This window comes from Oncorhynchus masou, chromosome 26, assembly GCF_036934945.1.
Source record: "Oncorhynchus masou masou isolate Uvic2021 chromosome 26, UVic_Omas_1.1, whole genome shotgun sequence".
Lineage (NCBI taxonomy): Eukaryota > Metazoa > Chordata > Actinopteri > Salmoniformes > Salmonidae > Oncorhynchus > Oncorhynchus masou.
This window is the reverse complement of record NC_088237.1, coordinates 4,618,073-4,643,555: the sequence shown is the minus strand read 5'-3', so window position 1 is coordinate 4,643,555 and position 25,483 is coordinate 4,618,073. Positions and strand designations below refer to the sequence as shown.

The following is a 25,483-nucleotide window of genomic DNA, read 5'->3' as shown; positions in this document are numbered from 1 at the left end:
CGGTACAGAGTCAATGTGCAGGAGAACCGGTTTGTTGAGGGCCCCTCCTGGTCCTCGTGTCCATCATGAAGTTATGCAGGACACAGGTTGCCTTCACATGCCTGAATTCCCCCAGGAAGCAGTCCCAGATGGCCCTGGTCATCCAGAAACACATTCTTATTTACAATGACGACCTACACTGGCCAATTGTGCACCGCCCTATGGGACTCCCAGTCACGGTGATAGAGTCTGGATTCGAACCAGGGTGTCTAGTGATGCCTCTAGCACAGATGCAGTGCCTTAGACTGCTGCCTCACTTGGGAGCCTCATCAATGCAGATGGAGGGAGTTGGATATTGAGATGAACCGGTTTTAGAGTATTTACATGATGCATAGGAAGTGTAGTGTACTGTTTTTAAATTATATTTCAGTATTTATAAATTACAAATCAGTCTTTAACTAGTTCAATCCTGTTTCTAGTCTATTGCATAGTTACAATGTATAACCATTGATGTCCCAGGGCCAGGATTGGTAAACCCCGTATAAGTGTATAATTGTAATACATACACACAGCCGCATCATTTCAAAGAATGGTGTTTGATACTCCTGATTAGAGGTCGACCGATTAATCAGAATGGCCGATTAATTAGGGCCGATTTCAAGTTTTCATAACAATCGGAAATCGTTGTTTTAATTTTTTTTTTTTTTACACCTTTATTTAATCTATATTTAACTAGGCAAGTCAGTTAAGAACACATTCTTATTTTCAATGACGGCCTAGGAACGGAGGGTTCACTGCCTCGTTCAGGGGCAGGACTACAGATTTTCACCTTGTCAGCTCGGGGGATCCAATCTTGCAACCTTACAGTTAACTCGTCCAACGCAATAACGACCTGCCTCTTGTTGCACTCCACAAGGACACTGACTGCCTGTTACGCGAATGCAGTAAGCCAAGGTAAGTTGCTAGCTAGCATTAAACTTATCTTATAAAATCAATCAATCATAATCACGAGTTAACTTCACATGGTTGATATTACTAGACATTATCTAGCGTGTCGTGCTTTGCATATAATCTGACTGAGCATACAAGTATCACTGAAGCAGGTGCGTAAACATTAATTTGTGCGTTTTGCCAGCAGCTCTTCGTTGTCTGTCAAACATTGCGCTGTTTATGACTTCAAGCCTATCAACTCCCGAGATGAGGCTGGTGTAACCGAAGTGAAATGGCTAGCTAGTTAGCGTGTGCTAATAGCGTTTCAAACGTCACTCACGCTGAGCCTTGCAGTGGTTGTTCCCCTTGCTCTGCATGGGTAAAGCTGCTTCGATGGTGGCTGTTGTTGCTGGTTCGAGCCCAGGGAGGAGCGACGAGAGGGACGGAAGCTATACTGTTACACTGGCAATACTAAAGTGCCTATAAGAACATCCAGTAGTCAAAGGTATATGAAATAAATGGTATAGAGAGAAATAGTCCTATAACTACAACCTAAAACTTCTTACCTTTGAATATTGAAGACTCATGTTAAAAGGAACCACCAGCTTTCATATTGTAATGACCTGACTAGATCATAAAGGAACAATTGTCCAGACAGAGGCTTGAGTTTGCGAATTGACGGTTTATTAAACCAACTTTACACAGGCTACTGTTTGGGCCGTAGCACACGCCAAAAACATAACAGATAACCCATAAGCCAATCGTGACCTTCTCTTGGGAAGCCCAGACGCAAGAGAGAGAATAAAGGCTGAACCTGGTCTTAGCTTCCAATGCCCAACCCCCCTCCACGCCACTCCGCCAACCACCAGGATGCCCGGCATCAGAACATTCCAGGCATTCCCGTGATTGGCAGATAGCAGGTTGATTGACATGTCGGACCCCGCGAACACCGGGTACTGGTCAGTACAACACAACCACCTCCTAGCCTAACACATAACACACAGCTGTCTGTGCGGGTCGCTACAATATGTTCTCATGTTCTGAGCAAGGAACTGAAATGTTAGCTTTCTTACATAGCACATATTGCACTTTTACTTCACCAACACTTTGTTTTTGCATTATTTAAAACCAAATTGAACATGTTTCATTATTTATTTGAGGCTAAATTGATTTTTTTAAATCAGAAGATTAATCGGTATCTGCTTTTTTGGTCCTCCAATCGGTATGGAGTTGAAAAATCATAATCGGTCAACCTCTACTCCTAATATTGGATATGACTGAAAAATGTCTCACAGACATTCATATCTGAACTGCACCTTTATTTACCAAAGTAGAGTACATGATCGGTGACTATATTAAATGTACAGGCTACAATGTGGGTATGCTTGGTAATAACTACGAGTTGCATCCTTGGCACAAAGTTATATTATATTCTACTCAATCCATAGGCTTCATGAATGCCATTCAGACAGGTTTGAAGTCGATATAACTGGCTATGATAGCTGAGGTTCATAACTAGGTTCTGAACTAATATGTATGCCAAACGTTTTACGGTCCATACACAGATCTGCTACATAGCTAACGTTAGCTACACACCACACCCATAGGCATACAGGCATTTGTATCCTCCACCGCACAATAAGCAAGAAAATAGGTACAGTAGCTAGCTACGTTACTTCATCTATCTGCATTGCATGGCAAGTATCAGCAAAGCAAGATCACAAAATTGTACCTTACATTTGCAGTAAATGCTTTAGCTAGCTAGATTATTCACATCCACCATTTCACAAGACAACAGCCTGGTTTTCTGAGGAGTCCCAAAAACATGAAATAGCACGAATTAAAAGTTCATACTCGTGTCACAACACCCATAAAGCTAGATAGCTGGCTAATTTTAGCTAGTCAGCTAGCTTGCTAAATAAGGATTTTCAAAAATATATGCTTCATCGTTTGTCTCCTCATGAACTAACATGTTTTGCAGGACTCGTTACGACGTTATAAACAGGTACGTTTCCTTCCATGCTAGTATTTTTGTCATGGGAGCCAGCCCTCCGAAAACACACACCCCTCGTACTTTCACCTGCTCATTCATACGTGTATCAAGCGCTTCTCTTTTCGGGTGTAGGAAAACCAGATCATAAGCGACGAAAAACCTAGTCTTATTACTATTATAGCGTCAAGCGTTCTTGGGTATCACAGGTAAATTCGAGAAGAAGAAATCTTTCGAAGGATGGATTCGACTGGCCGGTTCTTGCTTTCCCTCGTCACTGTTGCTACTTTTCTACAAGGTATGTAGAGCGAATTACACATACACAAGTTTCGTATTTGATGTAGCCTATCTGAACACAAACAACATAGTGTAATACGTTTTTGTCCAAAGTGACACATCACACGTTGAATCAACGTTTTGTAGTCGGACCATTAAAAAAATATTGCAATATAAATTTGAATTGACATTTAAAAAAAAATAACTTTAGTTTCTGAAATTTTAAATGAAACATTGTTTTTGGCCTAATAACGATGATTATAATAGACAAAGTGATACATAGCAGAAAGTCGACCACAATTGAACACCAGCGGGAGTGCATGTGTGTTGCCTGTATAGGAAGCCTATGTAGACTAGGCTACAGTCGACTGATGAAATAAACTTCTGAAACGAGACACACTCGTCACATTTTGTGGTGGGGTCTAATTGTTGAACGTTACCGTTAACTGGACTGAATGTTAAATGTTATGTTAGAGGGCCATGAACAGTACATAGTAATGCCTAATGCGATTTAATTCCTGGTGGACTGCTTTCATTCATTGTTGTCTATCGCTCTGTGAACGTACAAGAGTTGGCTAGCGAATCTACTGATTCGTCTCGATCTCAGCTTTCATCTAATATCAAGTTTGTCCCTCCTGTAATGAACACGGGTTTTGTTTCACATCTTAAAATTGTGTGCGTTTTTTATGTTTGAAATTCGAAATAAAACGATGGGACGTCTTCCATATCGCGGTGTTGACTCTTGCCTTTGCAGCTTGTTTTCCTGATATGTACCGTTTGGCCACAAATATATGGACTCCCGAGCCTCCCATGGCTGTACATGTGTAACCCGATACCGCAGGGAAGCGGGCTGTCAGTCACTACTGTAGTGAAGCGAGTTGGCCTAACATACGTTCATTTATAAGCGGGTTAGGACATTTATACCTTGATACACGCCTTGATAAAACAATGACGTTATAATGAAAGAATCAACATTTAAGGTTTTACTATCAGACTTGTATATAGGCGCACTCTGTTCTAACGCAAGTCTACTTTGGGATGTTGATGTGAGCAAATGTAATTTAGAACTTTATTTAAATCTGTCGATAATTTATCGTTATTTATACATTTTATTAAGTGTGGCTATTTTTGGTTGCCGCCACTTGTGCGTGTTCATATCTCCATTGTGTTTGTTTTTGGAAAGGAGGATATATTTTTTAAATAGCATTCAATATGATGAGGCATGCAACAATGTGTCATGGAGACGAATCCATTTGAATACGTTAGTCCTAACCCATTTGTTTTGTGAAAAAAAGAGTTCAAGCACCTATTTTCCATCCCTTATCATTGGCATCATCTGTCATTCCACACTCCTGCTGTTAACAGCACTGCTCTTTGTTAAAGGGAGAGGGGGTTGTCTGAACATTTGACTTATCTGGTTAACCAACTGACCCATGAAAGGTGGGCACCAGAATTATTTTGGTTTGATTTAAGCTATGCTGAAAGCCACACCAGGCCACTGATGACATGATGGATGATGTTTGAAGCTGTTTGTAGTCGAGCCTCTCAAGAATAGTAATAGAAAAATTGTCAAGTCATTGTACTTTCTTTTTTGTTGTTGTTGCTGAGAAGTTTCATGGCATACTGGCCTGATCTGTTAAGTTACAGAGTTGCGTAGTGCCTTACAGTATTTATACGTTCAAATGACAATTGACTGACATGACATTTTATGTTACACTGAGGTGGTTGCATTTTCCATTGAAACTGGAAAAAGTATAACTACAATTCCTTTGGGATGTGTGTTAGTGAAAATATGTTACATAACAGTCACAGTGTCTCGTTGAATGTAATGGAATAAAACTTCACTTGACAAGGCTGCTGGTGATATATTGTAGCTGACAAGATAATGGGTGTGGTATCCGGCTGCGTTTTACTGTACCGCCAATTGCTTTAGCCTCAGTTGGAAAGAGTGCTGGTAACGCCAGCCACCTCGCCCAGACATGTGAAATGGCATTGGTTTTCCGTTACCGGAGAGAAATCAAATCAAATTGTATTAGTCACATGCGCTGAATACAACCTTACAGTGAAATGCTTACTTACGAGCCCATAACCAACAATGCCATTTAAAAAAATAAATAAAACATGGATAAGAATAAGAAATAAAGGTAACAAGTAATTAAAGAGCAGCAGTAAAATAACAATAGTGAGAATATATACAGGGAGTTACTGGTACAGAGTCAATGTGCGGTGGCTTCCCTTTGTAGTCTGTAATGGTTTGCAAGCCCTGCCACATCTGACGAGTGTCAGAGCTGGTGTAGTGCGATTCAATCTTAGTCCTGTATTGACGATTTGTTTGACGGTTCTTCGGAGGGCATAGTGGGATTTCTTATATGCTGCCGGGTTAGTCCCACTCCTTGACAGCGGCAGCACTAGTCTTTAGCTCAGTTCGGATGTTGCCTCTAATCCATGGCTTCTGGTTGGGGTATGTACGTACAGTCACTGTGGGGACGACGTCATCGATGTACTTATTGATGAATTCAATGACTGAGTATTAATGCTAAACAGGACAGTGGGGGAGTTTCCATCAATCACTGGGGCAGTTTGTGTGATGGTGTGCTGGTATTTTACCTTAAACTCCCAGCACCTCTTGGAAAGTTTAGTGTCTTTTTGAAGCACCCTCCTAAAGCGCTGTCTGTCACAGGACTTAGAAATAATAGTTTCTGGCCTCTCAAATTGTTCCATGTTCTTAAACAATTGGGGAACCACAACCAACTTGATCACTATCTTGTCAAAACACCACTATTGATGTCATATTCCTGGTAAGAAAGGGGAATAACTAGAGGCATGGGCAATCCTCCCTCTTCCCTTCCCTTCATGTGAGCAAATGCATGATTCACCAGTAGCAAACTAGGAATGCACTTTGGTCTTCCATTCAGAGCGACAAAGTTTACTTTCGGTGATGTCATGGGTAAAATGTCATTTGACTGCCTGGGAACATGTGACTGTATCAAAGTGGGGAAGTGAAACACTTTGTTTGCTCATGTCTCTGGAGACTAAGCATTGCTTAAGTCCACCATGCCAAGAAGCGAGTCCGTGGGGAAATACAGGCTCCAGCAGCAGAATGGAGGCAGTGGAATGTGCTCATGTTTTCATGCCACCTCATTTTGATTTGAGTATTGAATTGCTTATGGGCAAAAAGGGACATGGAGTGAAACCCCTGGCCATCAAAGGCTTATAGTGAATTTCTTTGGCCATGTCACACACTCATCTGCGGTGATGCTCAACCGGTACCCCCCCCCTCCCTGTTTCCATCAACGGCCTACCTGGCAATTAAAACAATGTTTTCAAAGTGTATAATCATTTTTCTTCACAGAGTCCATTGCTGTTGTACAGAAGAGGCTCAGAAATAGTTCTTGGGGGCGATTGGATTAATAGTGCTTCTTGGTGGAGCATTTTAACCGAGAGTCAGCGTTTGCAGAGTATTGTTCTCGAACTCTGAAGGTGCAAGGTTGTTCATCCATGGCTCCTCAAATCACACAATGGACAGAAGTGTGTTGCAATATTTGGAAAGATGAGCTTTAAATGGGAGCTAGACTCACCTGAGTCCTACATGCGCAGTGCTTTATCAGGTATTGTGGCCATCAATGACAGAAGTTTATAAAGTTTACAGCCTTCCTACTTGCAGCTGTCACCACACACCTTCTTGGACTGCTGTTATTAGAATTGGATTGTGAAAACCTCAGGGCGACCTGTCAACTCACTAAAAAGGAAATTAATAGCCATCAATGAAATCTAAACTGGACATGGACTCCCGTGCTGTCGGGGAGGGAAAGGGCGTTTACTACTTCCTGGAGTGAAAAAAGTGGTGATTATCACAGTCTTAGACGATAATCAACGGGTGAGCTTGCTATGAGCTGTTCTTGAACTGAGTGGGATTAATGAGGCACCTGCCACACACTGATCCTAATGAGAGACTGACAGGCAGTCAACAGTACTGCTCTCTCTGTGTTCCATGTCGTGTTGTCAGTCTCAGCAGGCCAGACTCAGGACTGGAGTTCAGTTGAAAGCTTCCTACATGGAAGTTTCTAGTCAGTGGCTACATACTTAAAGTGCCCTGCATACAGGCTTTTAAAAGCATCTTTTAGCTCATTACAGGCCAGGTAATATAAATATATTGATGTGGTAGGGTTGGAGGATTACCATTGATCACTAAGCACCCAATTACTCTGAACATACATTTATGGGGCTATAGCTGCTCAACTCAATGGCCCACTAGCACCGTCTGTTTGCTATTTTACCTAACCATTTCCTTGGCTCTCTTATAGTGTATCCATTGTTTTCAGTGTCATGATGTCCTTGAGGAGCAGATTCGATGCATGAGCAGCACAGCCAATGAGTGTGATGTGAGGGCAGGACTCCTCCACTTAAGACCAAGCAGCCTTCATGTTCGCAGCATTGTCTGTCACCAGTGCAAATACCTTCTGTGGGCCAAGGTCATTGATGACTACCATCAGCTCATCTGCAATGTGGAGACCGGTGTGTCTGTCCCTTGTGTCTGTGCTCTTGTAGAATACTGGTTGGAGATGATTATGTTAATTATTCCTTTCCCATGAACATTTGGCCACCCATCAGAGATGATTGCAATAGTCGGCTTTCTCAATGATTTGCTTGACCTTCACTTGAAGTCTGTTGAACTCTGTATCTAGCAAAATAGTAGATAAAGCATGTCTGGTGGAGGGGTGTATGCTGGGTGAAGAACATTCAGAAATCTCTTCCAATACACATTGCCTGTGAACATCAGAGGTGAACCAGTTGCATACACAGCTCGAGCAAGACATTCATCAGCATTTCTGAGTACGTTCCTCTATTGAGTCAAACTTCTGATTTCAAGAGAACCATGAGGTGTTGCTATCGATAAGGTGTCTGATTCATAATTTTCACCTCGAATAGAAGTAGAAGGACTTTTGTCAGAGGTTGCTTGTTGTGAGCGCTGAGGGAACTTTATGCACTTGGCCAGATGATTCTGCATCTTTGTTGCATTCTTCACATATGATTTGGCACAGTTTTTGCAGATGTATACAGCTTTTCCTTCTACATTAGCTGCAGTGAAACATCTCCACACATCAGATGGCATTTTCCTGTAAAGATTAGAAAAGAAATAGTAAAAAAAAAAAAAAATACAATTCCATGTACAGAAACAGTTAAGCATTTAGATTAAACAACTCCTTTGTAAGACACATGTCTCTATTGAAATGGTTAGTTGCATTGTGGAGTCTTTTGTTTAGACATGTAGTTAGCTAGCTAAACAATGACCCATAATCCCTATTCATAATGTTACTACCCAGCATCAATGTGCAGGTAGCTAACCAAACAGGTTCAATGTGAGCTAGCTAACATTAGGCTATAACTAGCAATGCAAATGGCTCTGAAATACAAATCATATTACTACACAGCTCATACATGTAACATTAGCTAGCTACCTAACAGTACGCTTTAACTTGAAACAAAGACGACTTTCTGACAATTAGAAACGTGTAATATCTGAAAATGTAGCTAGCCAGACAATTTTACCCGTATACATGGATGGACGCTTCTCCTTCTGTCACAGATGCCCTTAGTTTGAAGATGTAATCCAGAGACAGGTTATTTTTATGGACTTCAGTGTTTTCTCTTTTCGACTCTCTCTGCGTATTTGCAATCAAATCTCCTTAGCTGTCATACTCTAATTCCACTGATTTCAAAACTCTGGCCTCCAGAAAGTGGATTGCAACACTTAAAAAAAAAGCTGCGTTAGAAATGAATTCTTACAAATACTGACCAGCTCATGTTATAGACGGAAGCGTGCTACATGGCAGACCAATTTGAACTCCTCTCTCGGCATGTCCAGCCCATCCATTTATCTCAGACAATCACGGCTAGCGGGAAGGTACCAACTAGGCTCGTAATTTTAACAAATGTATTCATATTAACAGATGGCATACACGTTTAAGGCACATGAAAGTTCTCATGTTCCAGAAGGCATTTCTGCCCCAAAAAAGTTATCCTGTGAAGTAGTGATGCGCTGCCTCCTGAATGGCGCAGCGGTCTAAGGCAATGTAATGTATCGCAGTGCTTGAGGCGTCACTAAAGATCCGGGTTCGATCCCGGGCTGTGTCGCAGCTGGCCGCGACCGGGAGACCCATGAGGTGAACCACAATTGGCTCAGTTGTCCGGGTTAGGGGAGGGTTTGGCCGGTTGGGATGTCCTTGTCACGTCACGCTCTAGCGTCTTTCGTGGCGGCAGGACGCATACACGCTGACACGGTCACCAGTTGTATGGTGTTTCCTCTGAAAAATTGGTGCGGCTGGCTTTCCGGTGAAGCGAGCAGTGTGTCAAGAAGCAGTGCAGAATGGCAGGGTTGTGTTTTGGACGACGCATGACTTTCGCCTCTTCCAGTCTGTACGGGAGTTGCTGCGATGGGACAAGACTGTAACTACCAATTGGATATCACGAAATTGGGGTAAAGTACCAATTATTTATACTTTTTTTTATATATAAATAAAAAGTATGCGCGACATATGCCTCGTTTCCTGAAAGGAGTCACATATTGGGAAGGTGTTCTTAATGTTTTGTACACTTAGTGTATGTGTACATGTCTGAATGAGAGCGCGTGTTGAGGTGACATCATTTGGGATATAAAGATGAAAGTGATATAAAGATGATAACGATGTGTTTATTCTGTTTTCAAATTAAATTATGTTTTGGTAAAATGTGGGGATTGCAATGCAAAACCAGTAAATACACATCACGTTTTTTAAAAGAAAATGTATTTACATCGGCGTGGTAATTAGCCATGGTGCGATTGGGCTAGACAGTACAATTCAGCATGTCTGAAGTCACCTTAGAACACAATTGTTTTTGTTCCTCTCTCTATGACTGTTAAAATTAGATTACTTTTGATTGCTTGATTTTTACATGGTCGGACACATCATAAATTATACACACTGTCCACATCCGCTTCTCTGAGCAAGAGACCTTATGTCTGTAAGACACGGAAAGCCAATGAAGTGGGCACCTTTTAAACCACATGCTTGTTACGGCCTCATTATGAGTGTGTTAAAAATTCACCAAAGTCCAAAGAAATTATTTACTTGTGAATTTCTTGTCAATTATTCATGAAATTTGATGAATCGTTGCTGCATAATTTTCTCACAACTCCTGTCTCAGTCCTGTCTCTGTAAATAGCTGGACTGAAACAAGCGCTTTTATCAGAGGCTGTGTGTGACTCATTATCCTGTCATAAAGTCTCTTTAGGGTTGCAGCCAAGGCACATTCGGCCACAAGTCTTGAAACAAGTCTACATTGTCAGACATTTGACTTGAGCACAATTTTTTGTTTCTAAGCTGTTTTTGAGTAAACCCTTAAGTTGTGTAAACCTATCACACTGAAGAGGCATTTTGAAATAAGTGTTGTCACCTCAGGACCCTTCTGGAAGTACCTTGGATTCCCTCATTGTCTTCACCTTCCTGTCATGAGTCATGCTTTAAATGTGTTCTCTAACCAGAAATACCTGTACTGCTACATTCTTGCCATCGTAGCCATGCACTCCTATCTTGTTGCACATTTTACATGCCACTGGTCCTCTTTCACTTTCTGACTAAAATGGTCTTTGTTAGAATGTTTAAGTACCAGTGCCATTAGAGAAATGACTGAGAGTTATTTAATGCAGGGCCAAAAGGGACGTGTTCTGGATACGATGCAATGGCACCTTATTTGCAATGCGGAAAATTAGATGTGCCTTTTGCCGATCTCAATCCCACTTCGGGCCTTGGCAACAATTAACTCCGCTATTGACTGTGTTCCTCTCTTATGGGAGTGCCTGGGTGCCGCAAAAGACTCACGCCAACGCCATAACCTCGGTTTTTCCACAAACCCCCTGCATGGTTCAGCCCCGACCGTGGGATAACAAATTGGAAGGAACATGTTGCTCCACACAACATTCCACTGAATCAAATTTGGTGCATATGAAATGGCAGCTCAATATGAGAGGGCACAGCATAAATCTAGAAAAGTACATTTCCTGAATAAATTGTGGTATGCTTGCTAGCTTGTTTTTAAAGTATTTACAGTGGGGCAAAAAAGTATTTAGTCAGCCACCAATTGTGCAAGTTCTCCCACTTAAAAAGATGAGAGAGGCCTGTAACTTTCATCATAGGTACACTTCAACTATGACAGACAAAATGAGAAAGAAAATCCCGAAAATCACATTGTAGGATTTTTTTAATAAATTTATTTGCAAATTATAGTGGAAAATAAGTATTTGGTCACCTACAAACAAGCAAGATTTCTGGCTCTCACAGACCTGTAACTTCTTCTTTAAGAGGCTCCTCTGTCCTCCACTCGTTACCTGTATTAATGGCACCTGTTTGAACTTGTTATCAGTATAAAAGACACCTGTCCACAACCTCAGTCACACTCCAAACTCCACTATGGCCAAGACCAAAGAGCTATCAAAGGACACCAGAAACAAAATTGTAGACCTGCACCAGGCTGGGAAGACTGAATCTGCAATAGGTAAGCAGCTTGGTTTGAAGAAATCAACTGTGGGAGCAATTATTAGGAAATGGAAGACATACAAGACCACTGATAATCTCACTCGATCTGGGGCTCCACGCAAGATCTCACCCCGTGGGGGTCAAAATGATCACAAGAACGGTGAGCAACAATCCCAGAACCACACGGGGGGACCTAGTGAATGACCTGCAGAGAGCTGGGACCAAAGTAACAAAGCCTACCATCAGTAACACACTACACCGCCAGGGACTCAAATCCTGCAGTGCCAGACGTGTCCCCCTGCTTAAGCCAGTACATGTCCAGGCCCATCTGAAGTTTGCTAGAGAGCATTTGGATGATCCAGAAGAAGATTGGGAGAATGTCATATGGTCAGATGAAACCAAAATAGAACTTTTTGGTAAACTCAACTCGTCGTGTTTGGAGGACAATGAATGCTGAGTTGCATCCAAAGAACACCATACCTACTGTGAAGCATGGGTGGGGAAACATCATGCTTTGGGGCAGTTTTTCTGCAAAGGGACCAGGATGACTGATCCGTGTAAAGGAAAGAATGAATGGGGCCATGTATCATGAGATTTTGAGTGAAAACCTCCTTCCATCAGCAAGGGCATTGAAGATGAAACGAGGCTGGCTGGGTCTTTCAGCATGACAAAGATCCCAAACACACCGCCCGAGCAACGAAGGAGTGGCTTCATAAGAAGCATTTCAAGGTCCTGGAGTGGCCTAGCCAGTCTCCAGATCTCAACCCCATAGAAAATCTTTGGAGGGAGTTGAAAGTCCGTGTTGCCCAGCAACAGCCCCAAAACATCACTGCTCTAGAGATCTGCATGGAGGAATGGGTGAAAATACCAGCAACAGTGTGTGGAAACCTTGTGAAGACTTACAGAAACTGTTTGACCTCTGTCATTGCCAACAAAGGGTATATAACAAAGTATAGAGAAACTTTTGTTATTGACCAAATACTTATTTTCCACCATAATTTGCAAATAAATTCATTAAAAATCATGGTGTGATTTTCTCTTTTTTTTCTCTCTCATTTTGTCTGTCATAGTTGAAGTGTACCTATGATGATAATTACAGGCCTCATCTTTTTAAGTGGAGAACTTGCACAATTGGTGGCTGACTAAATACTTTTTTGCCCCACTGTATGGTTCTGAAATAAGTTGTAATGGTAGTGACTGATTTTTATAGTTGGAAAAAGTAGGTAGATGAAAAAGATGGTTATGAGTTTTAAAGAATTGGAAGTTAGGATACCTAAACGTTTGAATGTCGGTCTTGTAGCTTAAATGGCAAAGAATAGATAGATGGAAAGATCGATTGATTACTCAGCAAGCACACCTAATAAACCTTTGGGCATTTCATATTGAGTATTGGATGTGCCACGAGCCATTACAAAATCATTCCTTTTCCTGTTGCTCAAGGCTGGAGGAGAAATTGTGGGCAATAAACTGTCTGAATCATAGATACCTCCACCGTTGCACATTTCATTCCAAGTGAGGGGTTTGATTATCTTTGTGGATTATTTAACATGAAATATCCTCCCAGTGAAATAAGTCTCATTGGTTTTCCTAATCTTTTTCCAAAGAATCCTGGAGTGATGAGCAGAGCTGTGAACTGGCTCTGCTTTTCTCCAAAGAGGTATACTACAAAGCAGGACTTATGCGTTAGCCAGCTAAATTGGCCAAATATTATGAAATAAAAAAATGTTAAAAGATGAGCTTGAACTGGGGATGTTCTAATTGACTGAACAATCAAAACGCATATCAAAGTTGATCTTTCTTAATGAACCAGAAAATCAATAGTTTATTTCTGGTTTATCAAAGTTAGCTGACTAACTCATTGATCTTGCTTTGTAAAATACCCCCCTGAGCCGGTCTTCCTGTCTTCCCAAGCTAGTTTGCTTATAAATAGTCCTGGCAGAGGCAATACATCAAACTGTAAAGGGTTGCAGCGTGTGTGTGTGTGTGTGTGTGTGCTTGTTTGTGTGTGGCTGGGTGCTATTAGTCATCACACATTGGAAAGCCAAACACTCATGCTTTCAGATGTCTTCACACAGCCACCAAGGCAAGAAATGTTTTGGTTCGGCTGACTTCACTCTGAATCCTCCAATTTGGCCAAGAGACGATATGCTTGTTTTGCTAATGCTGTCAGTTTTGTTTCTTTGGATACTTCTTCGCAACTGAAGTGGCTTCTCACTTTCACAATCTTTCATTGGGAATGACGCTCACCTGTATCAGGTACAGGTATCTTTTAGGATTTTATCTTGGACTCAATGAGTACTGTTACTTGCACACGATAATGTGATTATTGTGGATAGTCAGGTTAATATAATAGTTTGTTTAAAACGTTTACATGCTTTGCAAGAAGAAGGATTTCCCTAATAATCCTGTTTCCATGGACACATCTCAAATCAGGCTACTGAAGGGACTTTTGATAAATGCTGTTTAAGCTGTATATAGGGGCGGCAGGGTAGCCTAGTGGTTAGAGCTTACTTCGATTATGACCTTAACAGCAATTAAGAAAAGCAGAGGAAGGTGTTTACATGACTATTGCCATACTTGGCCTTCAGCCATAATCAGTTTAATATCGAGTTATTAGTGTGCATGTAAACGTTGTCAATGCATCTGAGGCAAAATGTCCAATGACAAAAGATCCATAATGAAGACTGTTTAGGCCTGAAGAGGCAGCCATGTCATCGTTTAAATGTTTTTTTATGTGCACTCTAATTTAATAAATGCAACACTTTTGAGTGAGTCCTGTTGCAATTTATCGCAGGCTGTTGGGGAAACAGTCCTTCTTTTAATTGACTCAGGCATGTTTGATATAAACATCTCATTAGCATATTTGATTTATATTGGGGGGGTGCCTTTGCATAGACCCTGAGTCATTCAAGAGTGTGAGCTCGACTATAAACCCACCCCTCGTTACCAGAAACACCAACTCTCTCCACTTTGCCTTAACGCCATTTCAGAGCTTTTACTCCCCATGTTCTCAAGTACAGTCCCGTGTGGCTCGGTTGGCAGAGCTTTTTCTCCCTGTGTTCTCAAGTACAGTCCCGTGTGGCTTGGTTGGTAGAGCATGGCGCTTGCAATTCCCACGGGGAACCAATTTCGAAAAAAGCAAGTCACTCTGGAGAAGAGCCTTTGCTAAATGACTAAAATGTGCATGTGAAGTTTGCATTGGGTGGTAACAGATGCTCTTTTTCCAGGGTCCCCGGGTCCCCCAGGGTCTTTTCCCAGGCCTCCATGGGGTTGCCTTTGTCAGCGTGAGCAGATGGCCCATTCTGATGGACCTCTGTTCCCTGATAAGTTATCGTCAGTGGGACTCGGGTAGGGGATTTGTATACTTGGGTGAGGTTATGGGGCGGCAGGGTAGCCTAGTGGTTAGAGCGTTGGACTAGTAATCAAAAGGTTGCAAGTACAAATCCCCGAGCTGACAAGGTACAAATCTGTCGTTCAGTTAACCCACTGTTCCTAGGCCGTCATTGAAAATAAGAATTTGTTCTTAACTGACGTGCCTAGTAAAATGTTATGGGGATTCAGGGAGGTGGGTGCCGGTAATTTGGCGATTGGATGACCTCTGTCATCAACATGTGCGCACACACACACAGGGCTGCTTTGGCCAGTGTCAGTCACACCTGTCCCCTCAACGCCCCTTGTCCAGACAGAGGTGGGCATCTGAACTTAGTTGTCCAGGCTTCAGTTCTATCAGCTGGCCCTGACATCCCCGCTCACATCCCAATACTGATTTCATTCATGGCGTCCAGGCAAGGCCTCCGTCAGTCACACACCTCTCATTGTTCCGTCCTTGTCTTATCCGTCCCTCTCAAAGGCTCCTTTATGGGCCTCAGTGACAGCACTGTCTGGGGCAGGGGTCATATTCCCCTCGTCACTACACCCTCCCTCTCCCATTTGACCTCTCACTGTAAGCATGCCCTTGTTTTTAGATTGAGGTGTGAACAGACAAACGCACCCTGAAATAGATTGAGATTGCATTTCTGGGTATAGATACGAATATTGTCTGTTTTTTCCCCAGCTCCATTAGTTAATTTGGTACAGGGAGTCATCTGATTAATCTGTGGTTCTCATCTCAACGTTGGTGTGAGTCCGGATTTTTGACCTTGGCCGCACGATCACAGGGATTGGCTTTTGGAATCGTTAACTGTGGGGACTGAGTGATACCCTTGCTCGTACATTTTGTCAGGGTGGGATCTCATTCTGACATGGTCATCAATGGTAATCTTCTACCAGGGAAGCAGGGAAAAGACTGCTGTTCTCTCTGCAGGACGTTTCATTCCGTTTTCATTCTGCTAAGATTGATGTGGTCTCCAGGGGAAGATTTATCAAAGTAACACTCCACGCCCAATTTGGTATAAAAATAAAATAAAACAACAGACACATTTTTTCCCCCCGTAGTCTTTCCAGTCCCTTGTTTGTTGTCGGTTGTCAGGTCCTAAGGGCTGGAGCTTCTTGCCGAGTTGATTTGAAGTCTGAGTGGGAGTTCTGAGGAGAACCATCCACAGTCCTGTCCGCAATGACAAGCGCTTGTTCCTCAACATGTAGGCTCTGTTTAGGCTCTTTAACAACTGCACACAGCTCAGATAGGTCAAGCAGACTGTTTGAGCTCCCCCGTATCTCCCTCCTTCTGGCCAGGGGCCCAGTGTCTGTCTGACGATGAACATGTCAGCGGCTTCAGCCCTCAGCCAGTGCAGGAAGCACTTTCACCTCTTGCTCGTTTGCTGGAAAGCATCACTTGGCAGCCCATGCCCATTAATATCCACTCAGATAAACATGGAGCGCTATAGCATGAGTGCTTTGGCCCTCTCGATGCCCTCTCCCCTTCCCGTAATGGCCCCTCCCCTGGGCGGATGCCCATGCGTACACATACAAACACATACACACACTTAAATGCATGCACGCAAACAAACTAACCCTAGTGTTCCCTGAGGAGAAGTTTTCAGGGTGTATATGACTAATTAGAAGTCACCACAGAGACCGTATATATGGCTCTCCTTAGAGACTGTTTTGGTGGCTTCTAAGGTAGATAGTAGGAAGGTTATGTAGCTAGGTATCGAGTTCATAATTATAGCTCCAGATCGAGGCACTCCCGACTTTCTCTACACCACCTGGATGGTATATATTAATCACATCCTGATATAGGCTCCCCTGCTTCGAACTATCCTGACAAATCTGCGTGGTGCCATGAGTGTTTGCATGTCACTGTGTCTCGAGGTGATAAACCAAAATAAATGCTCAGTATGTTCAACTTTTTTTCCCCTCTCCTGTCTACTCCTCTCCTATCCTCCTTTGTGTCAGTTTCAAACACTCATTGAAGAATAAGAGGCCGTTTCATCTCTCCGAATGGTAATTGGAGAGCATTCAGGTTTCACTTTTTTTTTCTTCTAGTAAATGAAGTGCAGAACGTGTCCCATTGCACATCCGCATTAGTGTCCAGACATTTTGGTGCCTAGACATTTGAAGGCAACTTGCACTTGGCAGATTATAAATGAACTCCTGGGTATTCTACTACTCCTCAGGGCAGGGGGAAAGGACCGAGGAGGTCACATCTGTGTGTGTTCTCTTAAGGTGTGGTGAAAGTAACCACAGCATTCCTACTTCATTCATGTTTGTATGTGTGAACATTTGCATATCCTGTTACACGCCGATTAGTCATGCATAGCAGCACCTTCTCGATGTTCTGTGCGGTGGAGAAAAGGACTCCCTTAGTCCAACTGCCCCCACCCACCTGTATTGCCAACCAGATGGAAAATAAGGAGGTTGAGCTGATGTTGTCTGAGTAGATGCTCGTCGAAAACACTGTCAGACAGAGGCTCTTCACTGCTACCGTTGGTTATGTTTTTTTGTTTGGACCTTGTTTTATATGTCCTGGGAAAGGTAACACGCCAACTTTAAATTAAATCTCAAGTTCAAGAACATTGGGAAACGGCGGCATTTCAAAATGAAAATAAATAAATAATAATAACACTAAAAGATGTGACCTCATTCACCTTTTTATTTTCGTCCGGGCATGCTAACGCGCTTCATCAGAGCATTCAACGCGATAAACTCTATATCCAAAAACCTCCGTTTTTGTTCAGCAATCCACAGGCTCAAACGCAGACAAATCCAAATTGTATCTGTAAAGTTCATAGAAAAATGTCAAACGATGTTTATATTCAATCCTCAGGTTGTTTTTAGCCTAAATGATCTATAATATTTCAACCGGACAATAACGTCGTCAATATAAAAGGTAAACAAGAAATGCACTCTCTCGGGGTTGCGCATGAAAAAGCTCTGTGACACGTCAGGGTCCACTCATTCAGGCTGGTCTTACTCCCTCATAAGAATACAAGCCTGAAACAATTTCTAAAGACTGATGACATCTAGTGGAAGGCATAGGAACTGCAAATTGAGTCCTAAGTCAATGGCATTGAATAGAAAACTACAAATCCAACAAAAGAAAATACTTCCTGAATGGCTTTTTCTCAGGGTTTCGCCTGCCAAATCAGTTCAGTTGTACTCAGACACTTTTTTTTAACAGTTTTGGAAACTTTAGAATTTTCTTTCCATATGCATATAACGGCCCGAGTAGCAGGCTGTTTAATTTGGGCATGCTTATCATCCAAAATTCCGAATGCTGCCCCCTACCCTAGAGAAGATAAACTATATTATACCCTTATCTGTGCCTGTTGACGGGTAAAGCACCAAACCAGGGGGGTGGTATACCAATCAAACCCCCTCTCAAAACATACGAGGAGTATCCGTAGCTAACAAACAGAAAATCATTCAGGAGCCATTGTGGTTCTGGTTGTGGGGGTGGCTGACAGTAGTTCACCATTATCCAGATTTATGGCGAAAGGTAGAGACAGAGTGGCGCTGATGCAGTGACCCTATATGACTCAGCCCTTTCTAGTGCTTGGTACCAGTCTACAGCAAACACCATTTTTTTTCAGCACTATCCTTCCTCCACCCATGTCCTCCTCCTCTGCCTCGGCTTCTAAGTGCCTTTCTTCCTCAGCATCTTTCACAGTAGGAAGAAAAGACTGTCTTAACAATTTAGTAGAGCGAAGAAGCGGCGAGGCCACAGGCGTTTCGATTAATGGTGGTCGGTGCAGGCTGCCAGGGGTGCCGAGGTGTGCCAGGGGTGCCGAGGGGTGCAGAGGTGTGCCTGTGTGCGTGAGAGTGCATGCGCAAAAGTTTATTTCGAGAGCGGAAGCAAAAGGAACTACCACAACAAGCCCATTGAAAGGGGATCCTAAACGGTGTGGATCAATTGCTCTTCCAAGTGCCGATTCATACCAGCAAAGCATGGTAACTAAAGCGTTTAGGATGTAGGATTTGGTTATGACTGGACATGAGAGAGAGGCGAACCAATGACAGGGCAGCGACTACACTCCACACTGTGGTGGATCTCACCGAGACAGAGCTCGCTTGGTGCTAAAAGAACTGCAAGCTCTCACAATTTTACTAACGGCATGGTCTTGACAATGCACTTATAAACCAATCCACTCTTTTTAACACTCAGAGCGCTGGAATTCTTTAACTACTAGAATGGCCATGTCGGTCATTCTGACTGTTAATATTTAAATTGTGTATTCCATAATAATTAATTACAAAATGTATGCATTTGTGTTAAAATATTTCATAAGAAACCTCAGGACACCAAATGCAAATTCTAATCAGTCCTAAAATATATTGATTGATCCAGAATCGCTTAGACTGTAAATTCTAAAATAAGACCATAGTGTATTTTATGATTTGTAGAAGACAACAGTTGCCTGCCAAGCTAATCAAATGTATTTATATAGCCCTTCTTGCATCAGCTGATATATCAAAGTGCTGTACAGAAACCCAGCCTAAAACCCCAAACAGCAAGCAATGCAGGTGTAGAAGCACGGTGGCTAGGAAAAACTCCCTAGAAAGGCCAAAACCTAGGAAGAAACCAGGCTATGAGGGGGGGCAGTCCTCTTCTGGCTGTGCCGGGTGGAGATTATAACTGAACACGGCCAAGATGTTCATAAATGACCAGCATGGTCATATAATAGTAATCACAATCAAGCTTCCCTTCCAACTCCAAACAACACCTAAATTATAGCCTATTGAAACTAATTTCACACAAATGATAAGAATAGATGTGGACTAAAGAAAATAAAAAATTGATAATAGTCTGATGGGTGACTAATGACCAGCCGTGCGTTGGTAAAGAAGGGAACGGAGCTTACCAAAAAGCATCCTACAGAGGTCCATGGAGGCCAAACGTTTTGATTGCAGGCTTTAAGGTTCCTAATGAACCTAGTTTTGCCAATGAACAAAATATAACTTTTTCCTAGAATAACTGTGGTTCCATGTGTTCCTCGTGTGAGTACTGGCTACAATCAGCAATAGCAATTTGGGGAAAATATCCTTTCTATTTTATTATGTTATATTCTTACAATAAAATACTGTAGGCCTATTTTAAATGTGTATTAATGTAGCATCACCATCTATTTTGCAAAAACAAATACAAACATAAGTTTAGACTACATATTCATTTGACAGAGGTAATGAACTGTCAATTGATCAGCACAGCAATTGATAAAACAGGACCATGTTTACAAAACAAGTCGTTCTGAGCTCATGTCAGTATTACACAGGTAAGCTAATGGTTACAGAAATAAGCAATGCAGACAGGCTCTATAGAGTTCTATTATCTATGTGAGTGACTGTCCAATACACCACCACCTGTTGCTATGTTGGGTACCTACTGACCCAAAATGTGTTTTTTGTGTGTGTTTTTTTTCTCTCTCAATAACTACGTTTCCATCCACAGTTTTTCTGTGAGAAAAGTCAGCAGCACCACCCTGGATCCCACTGTATTGTAATGTTTTTAAAATTGTGTAACTGCCTTAATATGGCTGAACCACAGGAAGAGTAGCTGCTCCATTGGCAGCAGCAAATGGGGATCCATAATAAATACCAAGATCCAGCAACCTCACACAGCCATGGAAGAGGAGTGGGACAACATTCCACAGGCCACAAGCAACAGTCTGACAACATTATGTGAAGGAGATGTGTTGCGCTGCATGAGGCAAAGGGTGGTCACCTCAGATACTGACTGGTTTTCTGATCCACTCCCCTACCTTCTTTTTAAAGGTACTGTATCTGTGACCAACAGATGCATATCTGTATTACCAGTCGTGACATGCATAGATTAGGATCTTATGAATTTACTTAAATTGACTGATATCCTAATATGAACTGAAACTAAGTAAAATCTTTCAAATTGTTGCATGTTGCTTTTATATTATTGTTCAGTGTAGTATCAAAAAGAGCAGATTTTGAGGTCTCCAAAACACAATAATTGTTTGACTTTTAGAATGTTGCAGTCAAATGGCTGCTCATTGATGTGGTAGTAAGGGGGGTAGCGTGGCCCGGCAGTCTACATTTTGAATTCAGAAAATCCATGGCCCATAAGTTAAGACATGCAGGAAATTAGTCTTTCTCAGTTTTTTCATTTAACGCATGTTCATTTTGTGTGTTTGTGTGTGCTTGTGAGCATGTGTGTGCGCATGAGCATCCACATTACTAAGTGCACATATTAAAATACAAATACCAGACACTATGCAGGGCACCGGGCAGGTTCTGTGCATTTGGAGGGAGGAAATGTAACATTCTTACCCTTGTGGTATAGACCTTGTTATTTTTACTCTCCTGTCTCTGGTTATGAGGGCTAGACTAAACAAACAGTGGGGATCATGACCTTCTGTGCCATTCGGCTACCAGCAATAAGTCGGGGCTTGATCACTTACAAGGCAGTCTTCTTCAGATGGTGCCCACACACAGTTGAGGATGCCTGGTCATTCTTTAAAAGTAACTTCCTCACCATTTTAGATAAGCATGCTCCGTTCAAAAAATGCAGAACTAAGAACAGATATAGCCCTTGGTTCACTCCAGACCTGACTGCCCTTGACCAGCACAAAAACATCCTGTGGCGGACTGCAATAGCATCGAATAGTCCCCGCGATATGCAACTGTTCAGGGAAGTCAGGAACCAATACTTGACAATCTGGACCTTCTATTTCTGAAACTATCCGCCCCCATTGTCACAACCCCTATTACCAGCCTGTTCAACCTCTCTTTCAGTCAGTCAGGAAAGCAAAGGCCAGCTTCTTCAGGCAGAAATAGTGCATTCTTGTAGCTCTAACTCCCAAAAGTTCTGGGACACTGTAAAGTCCATGGAGAACAAGAGTACCTCCTCCCAGCTGCCCACTGCACTGAGGCTAGGTAAAACGGTCACCACCGATAAATCCATGATCATCAAAAACTTCAACAAGCATTTCTCAACGGCTGGCCATGCTTTCCTTGTGGCAACTCCAACCTCGGCCAACAACTCCGGCCCCCTCGCAGCTACTCGCCCAAGCCTCTCCAGCTTCTTCTTTACCCAAATCCAGATAGCAGATGTTCTGAAAGAGCTGCAAAACCTGGACCCGTACAAATCAGCTGGGCTTGACAATCTGGACCCTCTATTTCTGAAACTATCCGCCCCCATTGTCACAACCCCTATTACCAGCCTGTTCAACCTCTCTTTCATATTGTCTGAGATCCCCAAGGATTGGAAAGCTGCCGCAGTCATCCCCCTCTTCAAAGGGGGAGTCACCCTGGATCCAAACTGTTACAGACCTATATCCATCCTGCCCTGCCTATCTAAGGTCTTCAAAAGCCAAGTCAACAAACAGGTCACTGACCATCTCGAATCCCACTGTACCTTCTCCACTGTGCAATCTGGTTCCCGAGCCGGTCATGGGTGCACCTCAGCCACGCTCAAGGTACTAAACGATATCATAACCGCCATCGATAAAAGACAGCCGTCTACATCGACCTGGCCAAGGCTTTCAACTCTGTCAATCACCGTATTCTTATCGGCAGACTCGGTAGCCTCGGTTTTTCTAATGACTGCCTTGCCTGGTTCACCAACTACTTTGCAGACACAGTTCAGTGTGTCAAATTGGAGGGCATGTTGTCCGGTCCTCTGGCAGTCTCTATGGGGGTGCCACAGGGTTCAATTCTCGGGCCGACTCTTTTCTCTGTATATATCAATAATGTTGCTCTTGCTGCGGGCGATTCCCTGATCGACCTCTACGCAGACGACACCATTCTGTATACTTCTGGCCCTTCCTTGGACACTGTGCTATCTAACCTCCAAACCAGCTTCAATGACATACAACACTCCTTCCATGGCCTCAACTGCTCTTAAACGCTAGTAACACCAAATGCATGCTTTTCAACCGTTCGCTGCCTGCACCCGCATGCTCGACTAGCATCACCACCCTGGATGGTTCCGACCTAGAATTTGTGGACATCTATAAGTACCTATGTGTCTGGCTAGACTGTAAACTCTCCTTTCAGACTTATATCAAACATCTTCAATCTAAATTCAAATCTAGAGTCGGCTTTCTATTCCGCAACAAAGCCTCCTACACTCACGCCGCCAAACTTACCCTAGTAAAACTGACTATCCTACCGATCCTCGACTTTGGCGATGTCATCTACTAAATAGCTTCCAATACTCTACTCAACAAACTGAATGCAGTTTATCACAGTGCCATCCGTTTTGTTACTAAAGTACCTTATACCACCCACCACTGCGTCCTGTATGCTCTAGTCAGCTGGCCCTCGCTACATATTCGTCGCCAGACCCACTTGCTCCAGGTCATCTACAAGTCCATGCTAGGTAAAGCTCTGCCTTATCTCAGTTCATTGGTCACGATGGCAACACCCACCCGTAGCACGTGCTCCAGCAGGTGTATCCCACTGATCATCCCTAAAGCCAATACCTCATTTGGCCGCCTTTCGTTCCAGTTCTCTGCTGCCTGTGACTGGAACGAATTGCAAAAATCGCTGAAGTTGGAGACTTATCTCCCACACCAACCATCAAACATCTGCTATCTGAGCAGCTAACCGATCGCTGCAGCTGTACATAGTCTATCGGTAAATAGCCCACCCAATTTACCTACCTCATCCCCATACTGTTTATATTTATTTACTTTTCTGCTCTTTTGCACACCAGTTTCTCTACCTGTACATGACCATCTGATCATTTATCACTCCAGTGTTAATCTGCAAAATTGTAATTATTCGCCTACCTCCTCATGCCTTTTGCACACAATGTATATAGACTCTTTTTTTCTTTTTTTCTACTCTGTAACTCTGTGTTGTTGTCTGTTCACACTGCTATGCTTTATCTTAGCCAGGTCGCAGATGTAAATGAGAACTTGTTCTCAACTAGCCTACCTGGTTAAATAAAGGTGAAATAAAAAAAAAAAATAAAAGGGTACAACGTGCAGGGGGCAATGAGACGCAGGGTTAACAAAAGGTCATGCCAGGGATGGTGGTGTAGCTGAGGCTGGGTCTAGTCATGTTATGGATGGTGGTGTAGATGAGGCTGGAAGGAGGAGGGTGTCAAGCAGAAGAGGAAAAAGGGGGCCTACTACTACTCATCTATCCGTGACATAACCAGCGTCAAATACAGTTCCCCCACACTGGCACTCCCATTCCGTAGTTAAACTCCAAGCTAAGTGGCTAGAAACCTTCATACCGGATTATGTAGTGTTTACATAGACCCTTCATAAGCGCTACGTATTAGCTAAGGCAAACTGTGAGTGATATTGTTTGGTGCTTGTTGCTGTCATTAATGCCAATGGTCAAATGGGGGCCAGAGGAGGATTTTCAGATCTTCTGAAGTTAATTTGGATTGAGTGTTAGATATGAGTAATTACAGAGAGGACTGCAGGCTAGATGGTTGACTGACTTGCTAGAGTCTATCCGAACTAGTGTCAGGACACTGAAATGTGAAAATACAGGTAACTGTCAAAATAAAGGAAAGACCAACATCAAGTGTCTTAAGGGCGTTGGGCCACCACAAGCTGCCAGAACAGCTTCAATAGATTCTACAAGTGTCTAGAACACTATTGGAGGGATGGTGGTAGAAAATGCTGTCTCAGGCCCCGCTCCATAATCTCCCATAAGTGTTCAGTTGAGATCTGGTGACTGACACACACACACACCATTTAAACCCCATATGCTACTTTGAGAACCCTCTTTCAACATCACTGAGATCTCTTCTAGCCATGGTAGCCAAAATAATGTCCCTTGTTGATGAGATGTTAATTGCTTAATTAACTCAAGATCCCACCTGTTTGGAAGCACCTGCTTTCAATAAACTTTTTATCCATAATTTACTCATGTTTCTTTTATTTTGTGTCAAACCTTAGCAATCCTCCTCTCTCTTAGTTTGATCTCAGCAACAAAAGCATGGCAGGGAAGAGGGTCTTTATGTCGGTAATGGTCTTGCAACCATTGCTGAAAGATTTCTCTTTGTGGAATGGTTTGACCCAGCATTATAGAGGGCATTCTGTCAGTCTATTGGCGGCATGCAAAGGAAAGTGTTTGAAACTACTTTGAGTGTTGGAGGACAGGGAAAAACCCTTAGAAATTTACATTTTATTTACATATGTGACTCACCACCTGGATTCGGACTTATGTAGTACAATTTGAAATGGTGTTTTTTACATTATATAAAAGTATAGACTCAGAGCTACAAAATGGTATATCATACACTGCATTGTTGAGGAACAATGGGAAAGTAACTCTTCTTTGAAGGTTGATAAACTTGTAAACTAACTTTTGAGAAAATGGCCTTTGAATGTTTTGGGATCTGCTGAAGAGCTCCTCGTTGTCTACACTCATTCAGCATCGTTCACACCTTCTTAAGCTTTAGCCCCACCCATCTCGTTTTGTC

At 42.6% G+C, this 25,483-nt stretch overlaps 1 protein-coding gene and 1 long non-coding RNA gene across 3 annotated transcripts in view; one reads left to right on the top strand and one right to left on the bottom strand.

The window, feature by feature from the left end:
* Window positions 1-553: 553 nt before the first annotated feature.
* On the bottom strand, window positions 554-2,631 carry LOC135514667 (uncharacterized). The gene is made up of 2 exons (XR_010451714.1): window positions 1,476-2,631; window positions 554-1,318 (listed from the first exon to the last, which is right to left on the bottom strand). It is a non-coding gene; the product is annotated as an uncharacterized LOC135514667 (long non-coding RNA).
* Window positions 2,632-2,990: 359 nt separating this feature from the next.
* The window catches only part of alcama (activated leukocyte cell adhesion molecule a), a 69,333-nt gene continuing 46,840 nt past the window's right edge, over window positions 2,991-25,483 (top strand). Inside the window, exon 1 of one of the 2 annotated variants that reach the window (XM_064938162.1) lies at window positions 2,991-3,197. In XM_064938162.1, the coding sequence (XP_064794234.1) occupies window positions 3,140-3,197 (58 nt within the window). In that variant the 5' untranslated portion in view covers window positions 2,991-3,139. The remainder of the gene's footprint in view (window positions 3,198-25,483) is intronic. The other variant, XM_064938161.1, reaches the window with a different exon arrangement.